Here is a 10805-nt window from a genome sequence, read left to right as displayed (position 1 = left end):
CATATTAGCTGTAAGCCTCTTAAATCGGAGTTAATTGTGCAGCCGCAGGATATTGCCTTATTTGTGTGTGTCTTGTGCAAGCCGAAACAGGTCAGGAAGATAAGGGGCTGCGGTGATCCTGTACGTTTACTCGATGTGAGTCCCTTATATGTCTGAAGTATGTAAACTTCACCGTCGGGTGTGTGTGTGTGTGTGTGTGTGTGTGTGTGTGTGCCTGCGTGCGTGCGTGTGTGTGGTGTGTGTGTGTGTGTGTTTGTGTGTATGTGTGTGTGTGTATGTGTGCGTGTGTTTGTGCGTGTGTGTGTGTGTGTGTGTGTGTGTGTGTGTGCGTGCGTGTGTGCTAAGGCTCACCCCTGCATGTTTCAGCTGGGAGTGAGAGGCACCCTCTGGTGTCACCGCGGTCCCCCCGGTGCGAAGACGAGCTGGAGCTCAGCTGCGTGACCCGACCCTCCGCACCACGAGGCACGGCAAGACCAAGTGTTTATCAGTCCCACCGCCGCACTGACGCATACAGAGCTCACTGTTTACACTCGGACTGGTGCTAAATTAATGGAAGCCTGCGCGGCTGTCTACTCAAGCCGCCTCATAAGGGGGCCGGGGGAGTGAGCGGAGACGGCGTGGGGCTGTTCTCTTAATCCGCACCGTTTTGCCTTGTCAGACGCCGCTCGGCGGGGCCCGTCATAAAAGTCACATCTGGTTCTGGGCGATTATGGATCTAGCGCCTCCCGTGTGTTTGCACATTCCTCGGAAACTTTGATTTGATATGCGGGCAATAGATGTATAGACTTGGGTTTGGCGGGCAGGAGTAGGCAGGAGCTGGGCGGCGGCGGAGCTGGAAGCAGGATACGGAGATTTGTTATGATGTGCAGCATATGTTCGCTAATTACAAGAGCCGTGCAAAAGCCCTTCTGATGGGTAAATACAGAAGGCCGTACCGAATCGAGCTTCAGCCTCTAATTTATTTTACAACTTTCCCCACCCTCCCCCCACATGTTGGGTTTGGAGCTCATAGGCTGTTAATGCTTAAGCTATTTTTTGGGGGGGATGGCAATGTTCATTTTGATTTATGGATTTCTGATAATAAGCATTCTGCCTTGAACAATAGACAGAGACAGCATTGTCTCGACGTGCAGATGTAGACAAACACGCATTCCAAATAAGATACTTCTATTTACTCTTGGCTCTTCATGACAGCACTCATGAGTAGGAGTGTAGGAGTGATGCAGGCAGTCAGACGGCACCTTAAGCCTCGCAGAGAAAACTCCTTGAAATGTACACCAAAATAATCCACCCTTTGCTGTGTAATTACTCCCAAAATTCTCAGCTCTTCCCATTCAGACAGATTTTCTCTCTGTCGACACACTGATGTAATTATTAGCTACAAAGGGAAATGCCGTCATTGTCTTGTCCAGGCCTGGACTAAGAGCTCTTTTGACATAATAAAAGCAGCGTGGGAAGGTGTCACCATGTGGTGTGTACGTTTTTTTTGTTTTGTTTTACTGGCCCTTATTGAGGGTTTTCGCAGACATGAAAGAAAGAATGCAGAGGACAAGGTTTGTGGGTTCTGTTTCTACAAACACACCACACATTCTCAGGTCAAAAGCCCGCTGACGTCTTCATTCACTGTTAATCAAGGACACAGAGGAGGAGGAGGGTCCTGTCTGTTATCGGGCGAGGAACATGAATGACCCAGCTTTCCGGTTCTAAGCCTTGTCTCTTAGAACGTCTGCCAGAACACAAGAAATCTTCAGGCCACCCAAGGGTTTCTTTTGGCTGATCGCCTCTAACACAAAATTAGCAGAGCAACAATGGCTGAAAATCTCATCTTGTTCGCGTTTCTATTTCACCTATTTCTATGTCAATATCACTGCCTCAAATGAAAACTAGACCTTGATTAGTCTTGATTCTTCAGGCAATCTTAACTCGGACAAATGTCTTTCCGGAGGGATTGCCTGAGATATAATGCCTGGCACCTGATATCTTGGGACCAGGGAGGATATCCCTAACTTCAGAAGGAAGAGGGGGAGAGGGATGGTGTGGGTGTGGGGGACTCTCCCAGCTCAGGAGATGGGATGCAGAGACAGGATACGCCTGGATGTGATGGGAGTAAAAACAAATATGTGCTTGTTATTTATTTTCTCCATTAACTTATCACCGCCGGATGAGAGAAGATATTTCTGCGGGATTTGGGGAGCTGTTGTGTCTGTGATCTCACCGTAGAACAGGCTGTCCTCAGGAGAGGACACAGGATGTCCTTCAACATCACCTCTGTAAGGGAGGAGCACAAGACTCTGTAGTACAACTTAATTAGCTTTTGGGCCTCAGAAGTTGATGTGCTTCAAGAATCACCAAAGGATCTCCAACATTTTGTTGGAGTGTAATAGACATGTGGCCTCTTATGATCTGGGCATTACCTAGCAATTTCTTTGATTTTGCCATTGTCATTGACTAATAAGAATGGTCAAAAATGCCTGCATATGAGAGGGAGAGCAGATTTCATTTTCTTTCTTTCTAAAACTCCTTTATTTCAGCTGAGTAAAGCAGTCGCAAAACATCTCATCGACGTAATTTCAAATAACAATGTCAGGTAGAGCCCTCCCTTCGTGCACTACAGCGCATTTGATTTCAAGCGGTGCACGACACAGTCGGCACTTGTGCGAGGCACCACTATCAGCCCTAGTTAATATCATTTCCAAAGGTATGTCTGGCTGTCCCCATGACCCCAGGCTGAGGGGGAGGCGTCCCCTTTGCTCTGCCCGAGGGGTGTGGTGGGGTCAGGCGTCCCGAGCGTGGGCTCCTGAATCAATCTGTTGCATTCCTTTATGCTCCATCTGCTGACTGCTCAGGGGTAGAGGGCTGAGGGGGACCGGGGGGACTCCCCCCCCCATGTACATGCAGGAGGCTGCATTGCTTTACCTCATGTGAGCAGTATATGTACAGATGTCATTATATATAGATACACTGTTTATGATACTTGATGATGATTTGGTAGGCTACAGGTCAATATAAATGTTGAATGTCATTCACTTTTGAATTAATGCCTTGTCAATTCCTATTAGTGTGTTGGGAGTATTTGTTTTTAAAGAAATATCGGTTGATGTGTCTTGGTCCACATGTTTGTTTTGGGTTAGATGTTTCCCTGCTCTGACTGCCGGGGCTGCAGAGTGTTTATTTGATTCTATTTTCAAACAAAGGGATGTTTCTAATGAAACACAGACAATATCTTTTATGGCTGTCTGCATGTGGTCCTTTTAGTAGGTGAATAAAAGAATCAATAACCACTCCAGCATGCGTTCATTCACCACCATCTGCAATGTTTAAAATGGGTCACCCAAGTGATTGCACCAATCCTGTGCCAAAACAACGTCAGGATGTTCTCATGTTGACACTTCGCACGACAAGACCATTTTTGTGGAAGACAATCCCTGGTTTAGGATTGAGTGACCCTCACTCTACAAGCTGCCCTGGCATTCATTCAAGATCAAACATTGCAATCTCTCTCCCCCTCTTTTCTCTTTTTTTTGACAAAGCCAGCACATTTAGCCCACAACACAACTATATCCCTTTCATGGTGATCACCCCGGCTCAGCTTCCATTAGTGCATACACAGAGGGTCGTGGGTTGTCAGCGGGCCCCCCCATAGGCCTGTCCGTACCAGTCTCAACAAGCACACTGGATTTCTCAGTAACGGCCCCACTGCTCAACTGAAGGCAGGAGGCGGGTTTGGTGGAAAAGTGATTGTGCGGTGCAGCCTGGAGACCAAGATTTATGTCGACCGAAGTGAGGTGGGGGGTGTGTGTGTGTGTGTGTGTGGGGGGGGGGGGGCGGTTTGGGGTCCAGAGAAAGTGCACACAGAAAGTGGGTGAATAACTGAGGAATTCTTTTACATCCTCATTCCTTCGTTCCCCCCGACACGATATGTTTAGTTACAGGGATGATTTGCTTGCACTGGAGGGAACATGTTTTCTTCTCAGGAATGTTTGCATTCTTATTAAATTAAGTTTCTGTGATGATGTCAAAAGTTTTTATGGCATTCCCTGATTTTCAGTGCAAATGGGGGGAATTCAGACATTGTTGCATTACTTGGATTACGTATCAAGTGTTTTTGATGTGACCACCAAGTGTTCTAGCAGTTGGAGTCGTTTAGAGTTCTCTGAGTGGACCGGTTGAGTGAGAACTTAGATGAAAACTTTTAAGAGGGAGCACTAACGCAGGCTCGCAGTTCTAAAAAGCCCTATTTGTCATGCTGTCCGTAATCCCCACTGTGTTGAACTTTTTTTTTTATCTTCTCCCTTGTGAGCACGTGGGCAATTTATTTCTGCAAATCATGTTTGCACAGAGGCCATGCAGAAACAAAGCTAAACGATTCATCAGAGGCTGTTTTTTTTACTTTTTCTGCTTTATCTAAAAGCTTTTTTTTTTTTAAAAAAACCTTTGCAAACAAAAGCAACCTTGCTAACCATTCTTTTTCTTTTTTTCTGTAAGATTATCTATCAGCAGAGACACTCTTTCAGTGCCCTGACAAAAGAGGAGGAGGAGCTGAGAGAGGAAAGGTCTTGAGGATGGGCCAATAAGGACTGAGCCCCCCACCCTCTCTCAGTCCCACTCTCAATGGCACTCCTCCTCTCAACTTTTTTTTTCTCTTTTTCACTCTCTCTCTCTCTCTCTCTCTCTCTCTGGGCTGCTTCGGGTGCAGTGTGTGGTGTCTAGCACACTTCTTTGGCATTGTGAGACAGAGAGTGTGTGTGTGTGTGTGTGCGCACGCGAGAGAGAGAGAGAGTCCCGTCTGTGGATCAGAGGCTGGGGCATGTCACAGTGATCAGCACCAGAGCTGGGCCAACGCTGCTGAATGAGTGCTAAGTGAGCGAAGCAGGATGTCTAAACTCGGGATGTGTCTGGGCCTCCCCCTGCTCGTGTGCCTGTTGTGCGTGGGGCACTCGGAGGGCTGGCTTTGGTGGGATGCCGGGAAGCAGGACAAATCGACAGTGACACCAGCCAACGCAAGGCCTCCGCCACCGCCAGGAACTAGGCCAGAGACCCAGAGGAGAAAAGGTACAAGTGCAGGCGGCAGCGCCGGCCAGCGTGTGGATGCTTTTGGGAAGAGAGAGGAGCCGGGTAGTGTCCCGGAGGCATCTTTGCCAGGTTTAGGATCAGGAGCCGGCCCCGATGGGTCAGTGGAGAAGCAGAATCGGCCCAGAGAGTCCAGAGATGGATCTGGGTCTGGGTCTGGAGCTGAATCAGCATCTGCAGTTGAATCTTTGGGGTCATATTCTGCCTATGGATCTGGGTTTGGGATGTCTATAGGGGAAAGCCAGCAGAGCCCCCGGGTAACACTCACACATTTGACTAGCTCAGCTGATGTAAATGCATATGTGTATACTGAGGGACCTACTCTGAAATCAGACTTAACCCATACAGATCTTTTACAGAGTGTTACTGAGAGCCATTCTAGATCAGCAAAGGAATATGCAAGTGTAGTAACTAATTTTCCACCTCCAACTGATGATGATCAGACTAGAGAGAACTTTAATGTTCCTGCAGGTGGTCTAAGCAGAAGTAGTCTTACTGGCATATATAGCACTACTCCTAGTTGGCATGTTACCAATGATAACCCGACGCAGTATTCCAATGAATACTCTGTCCCAGTGATTGATGTACTAACCAGAGGGAGCGAGAACGCTCTCGCTCTCCCCCCTAGCACGCTTCCCACCGGGGCAACCCCGCGTTGCCTGCCGCTCCAGTCCGATCTGCCTTTTTGCGCCAGACGCAAAGGGGCCCTCGAGGCGGAGCGCCGCTTCTCCGTGCCCAATTTCCTCAATCACACCAGCGTGGAGGAGGTCCGCGCCACGCTGTCCGAGTGGGCGTGGCTGCTGCGCTCGCGCTGCCACCACGCCGTGGAGTGGTTTTTCTGCCTGCTGCTGGTGCCCAGCTGCGATGGCGGCGGCGGCGGCGGTGGTGGTGGTGGTGGGGGGGGGGTAGGAGGACGGGGAGGCAGTGGACGCGGCGGCCGGCGGCCGGGAGCGCGTCCCCCTCCTCCTCCCCGGACCCACCTGCCCTGCCGCAGCTTCTGCGAGGTCCTGGTGGACAGCTGCTGGACGGTCCTGCCCGAGGGTCGGCTCCCCGTGGAGTGTCACCTTCTGCCCGAGAACAGTGGTGATGATGGGGGTGATGATGATGGTGGTGATGAAGGTTATCGGTGCTTGTCAGTTAGTAACCAGAAAGGTAACGGCAGGTTAGAATGCATCTCCTTTGATCCGAGATGCATTCTTTTAACCAGCACCACCTGTCCTGTGTGTTGTTTTGTTTTATGTGTGCGTGTGTGTGTTTGTGTGTGTGTGTCATCCACCTGTTGTGAACTGTGTTGTTTGGCCAAGTGTGCTGTGTGGTCCTGGACAACTGCATAAGCCAGAGTTTAAAGGGGTGCTCTGCGGTGAAGGCGGGTGGGGGTGGTGATGGTGTGTGTGTGTGTGTGTGGGGAATGTAGCCAGTAAGTGTTTCCTTGTCTGAGCACATTCACCGCACCTGCTTGAACTGGCCCCAGGAACATACAGAAGCCGTGCATGGCACTGCACAGAACCGAGCTCAGCTGCATGGCCTGCTTTGCATGTCAGTGTAAATGCCTCTTGCTCTTGCATGTGACTGATAATGCCTCGCTCCTCAAGTGTTGCGCATACATTCCTCATAACTCAAATCAATTCACACCAGTGAAATCTGCTCACTTTCCATACCCAAGCTGTAAAAAGTAACTCATTCCATGATAACAGTATTTGAGGTAGCTTGCACCAATTGCTCACTGAAATTGCAGAGTGCTGAAGTAATCAGGGTTTGAGGCTTCTGTGTCTGAATAGATTAGACAAGCCAGTTTATGTAAAGGACATGCTTTGATTGCAGGTCATATGTTTTGCAATTAAAATACCCTACAGTAGACACATTCTCTTGAAAACAAGTATTTCACAACTGTCCGAGTGTCAAAAGTTATCAAGTGCAGACAAAGTAGGTTGAACACCTGGAGATGTGAAATTTTAGCAGAGAACATGATATTAGATCAATTATTAGATAACTATCTGCCTGTCTTTTATCAATGTCAATATGCTTAGCGTGAAATGCCTTCTTCTACCTTACTGATATGAAGTACATGTGAACATAGAATTGTGATCTCATTGACAAGAGATGTTCAGCTTCTATATCTCATTCCATGGGAGTGAACTGAGAACAGTGCAACGTCTAATTGTGTTGTCTTCATGGAAATCATTGGTATTCTACTCTGCAAATGCCAAACCCCTGTGAGTATGCTGTGGTCTAAGGAGTGTAATGATGCAAGTTGCCTAATTGGTCGTGGCATGTAGCATGTAATGTGAGACAGATTTGTTTCTCAACCTATCTGATTTATTCTTGTGTTGGAAGAATGTCTTGCAGTGTGCTAGAGATTTGAAATGAGAATTATCTCAGGAGAGAGATAAAGTGGATTTTATGCCTCCCATATTTAGGCGGGTGGGTGTGATGCTTCTGTCAGACTCTGTCTGTCACAGAATATTTCTGAGTGTTTTTAAGGTGCTTTGCATTATCTTGTTGCCTTAAGTGTCTCTAGTAGACACAATGTCATTGCAGTATACAGTGTACCTGAATAGATAAGTTCTTCTGCCTTGCAGACAACTCTACTTTTGACTGAATTATGCTTTTGGGCTGAAGGCCAATGTTTTATTATACTTTCTTCAAGAGTCATGAAATGGCAAGTGTGTCTGACCCTGAGGTCAGCATGAAGACATAAGCAGTCTGGCAGTCTGTTGGAGCATATCTGTTTTTCTAACAGCTCATACTTAAAGAGATTGTCAGACTAGACATTGCCTTGGGTAACACCATCTGGAAACACTTCAGCCAAATCAGCTCGCAGTGATACAACATCCTGACTCAGTGATATGGATTAATGGTTGACATTCAAGCCTTAAAGCTCAGGGTAAATTCTCTATACAAGCATTTTGTTGAAGCACAAAGGAGTTGTATCGGGTTACCTTACTCCTTGTGCACCAGAGACATTGTAGACTCTGACTTTTGTTCTAAATTTGAACTCCTCCGGTATTTATGTGCCAGCCCCTGGAGGGATGCAATGTGTGGCCCCTGTGAGCACATTTTTTAGCGCTGTGAAAAGGCTAATGATGTTAACTTTGCAAGTTAACATTAATGGATTTTCTCCACAGGCTTTCTTTGGGCTTGGTTGATAGTTAAAAACCTGCGATAATATTTTACAAGTGCCCTGGGACCAGAATCAATTGACTTCATTGTTAATTAACTTTTCTTCTCCGAGCTTAACAGCCCATTCAGATACCACATTCTCCCTCCACCCCACCCTCCCTCCACCTTCTCTTTCTTTTGCACCTATACAGTATACCTATCACTCAGAATGTCAATCACTCCCTGCTGTCTGCTTCAACAGTGGCCCTGTGTAGGTGGGTGGGAGAGAGAGAGAGAGAGAGAGAGAGAGAGAGAGAGAGAGAGAGAGAGAGAGAGAGAGAGAGAGAGAGAGAGAGAGATGTGTAGTAGGCCTATCAGGTCCCTGAGGGGCTTTCCTTGTCAAGCTCTAGAGATGAGCCTGTATGGAGGGATCTGTCATCGCTGGCCCTTGTATGTCTGAGGTGGAGAGAGGGCGGGGCTCCATAGGAGGCGGATGTAACACCAGCTCCTCGGTGTGTGCATCACAAAGGGGTCACGCACACACTGTCAGGGCTCTGATATCAGGCAGAGGGTTGTCCATGCATGTGTGTGAGTGATGGTGTGTGGGTGGATTGGATGGATTTGGGAGAGAGAGAGCGAGAGAGAGAGAGTAAGGAGAGAGAGAAGAATAGCTGCCCTGCCCGTGGGAAGATCATACTGATTGAGCTTGTGGATGAGTTGGGCTGGGGATGGGGGTGGGGGTCAGTGGCCCTTGGCGTGTTCTTTTTGCAACAAGGGCGCTTCTGATTGGCACCAGACTTCAGACAGGATGTAGGACCCTCTGTGCCCAGGGTCAGAGGAAAAGCCCACAGTGTTAAAACATCATGGCAAAGATGCCTGGCCTTTATTATACATGAAAAGCACTGTGCTCTTGGAGTCTGCGAGGCAAAGGAGAATGAATCCCTTTGTATCTGTCTTATTTAAATGCTATGCCCTGTGTTTGGATGTGGCACTGTCTGATATTTAGTGGTGGCCATGGCATTTGGAAGTATTTGCGGATGTCACTTGGCAGCGCCTCGTTATGGCAGGAGGCCTCAGTGCTTTTTGTGTTGGCGGATTGCCTGACGGGACCTGCCAGAGCAAATGCTGCAGAACTGCTTAGAGGGCTCCAATTAAGGGGAAAATGCTGTGTGCACACGCACGGTCGCCAGATAGGCTCTCCATAGCCCTTGTGGGTCTCTTAAATAGCCAGATTTCTCATCCATGTGAAGAGCAAGCAGTGGGGTGCTTTCACAGAGAACATGGTTGTGTGGTCTCTCTTTTTCTTCTTTGAGTCTCAGCGTCCAATCAGACATCTGGATCTGGATTTAGAACGCCGCCGTGGTTGTCACTGAAGCATTGCATGGAATAGACGCCTTTAATCACATATATCTCAGATCTTTTGCTTCAGGTTATTCGACGATTATACCCAATTAAGCAAAGAAAACCGATACATTTGGTTATGTTTTTGGCCCCTTAATCCCTGCACGTATTAAAGTTCAGGCAGGGATTTATGGGAAAGCTGTGTGAAGCTCCACTCAAGTCTACCTACATGTAGGTGTTCAGTGAGAAAGTGTTCTGTGTCTTTTTGTTTAGATGAATATAGTTTTTTTTAATATCTGTAAACAAATGATAAAGTATGAAACATTTTCTCATGGCAATGTTGTTGGCAAAGTCCATGGGGGATTTTAAAAGGATTAGTTCCTTAGGCAACAAACAACAACAACAACAAAATCTTTATGTTTCTCTAAAATCTCTGTTCAATAAATATATGGTTACATACTGTAGCATTACAAATGGTAAACTTAATTAGGTAACCAAATGAATTTGTAATTCCTGTGGAAATTAGGGCAATGTAAAATCTGGCTAAGCACAAGCCCACTGCATACCGCACAGGAGTAAAAGTGTTCCACACCAGTCAGCAGTACACAGTGAAGTCTTGTTCATAACCCAAATGAAATTTGCTTGTGAAATGTGAACAACAGGTCAACCCGGGCAGCACGACACAACCTCTGAGTCACTCAACTGACGCAGCCTGCTCCTTGTTTAATCCACTTTGGCCTGCTTGTGTTTGGTGGTTTGTGTGGGCAAGCAAAGCCTGTTTCCCGCCCATGCGAGCAGCTCCACGCGTCCGCAGCTGAACCTGCCCTGGCTGCGAGGCAGGCCTTTAACCGTCAGCCGGGGATGGTTGGTTTCAGCGGTGAGAAAGGATGGTGGGTGCCGTCAGGAGAGCCCCGAGCCCCCGGGGAGGTGTTTTGATTGGTGGCTGGACATAGCCCCGGGGGCCCTTCAGTTCTCCATGGTAATTTAGAACCTCCAGATGTTCCGCATTTTCTCATGGATAGCGCTCAGGAGCAGCACTGCCTGGAGACGAGATGGGGAGACGGGAGGGCGGGAGTATTCAGCTTGAAATCCCCAACTGTCTTTTGCCTCTCTCTCTCTCTCTCTCTCTCTCTCTCTCTCTCTCTCTCTCTCTCTCTCCCTCTCTCTCTCCCACTGATCTCCTCAGAAGCCTGGGAGCATTTCTAGGTGGGTGGGGGTGAAAGGCTGACGGCAGGGTTGAGAGAGGGGTGGGGAGCGGGGTGTTTGGAGTATACGTGGAGATGAGTCTTGTCAAA

General features: G+C 47.9%; 1 protein-coding gene across 3 annotated transcripts in view; it reads left to right on the top strand.

Moving 5' to 3' along the window:
• Positions 1-10805, top strand: part of col18a1a (collagen type XVIII alpha 1 chain a) — a 79646-nt gene that overhangs the window by 32996 nt on the left and 35845 nt on the right. The window contains exon 1 of one of the 3 annotated variants that reach the window (XM_076264316.1): positions 4794-5052. The exons of the other annotated variants lie outside the window; for them this stretch is intronic. Coding sequence (XP_076120431.1) covers positions 4875-5052 — 178 coding nt within the window. The 5' untranslated portion in view covers positions 4794-4874. Of the gene's footprint in view, positions 1-4793; positions 5053-10805 lie in introns of those variants that run through there. 3 annotated transcript variants of the gene reach the window in all.

Source organism: Alosa pseudoharengus, unplaced genomic scaffold (assembly GCF_046254945.1).
Source record: "Alosa pseudoharengus isolate Yale_2024_CS ecotype anadromous, Long Island Sound unplaced genomic scaffold, YU_APseudo_1.1 YU_APseudo_1.1_scf_3, whole genome shotgun sequence".
Taxonomy (NCBI): domain Eukaryota; kingdom Metazoa; phylum Chordata; class Actinopteri; order Clupeiformes; family Clupeidae; genus Alosa; species Alosa pseudoharengus.
The sequence above is the reverse complement of the archived record's forward strand: the minus strand, read 5'-3'. Positions and strand labels throughout refer to the sequence as shown.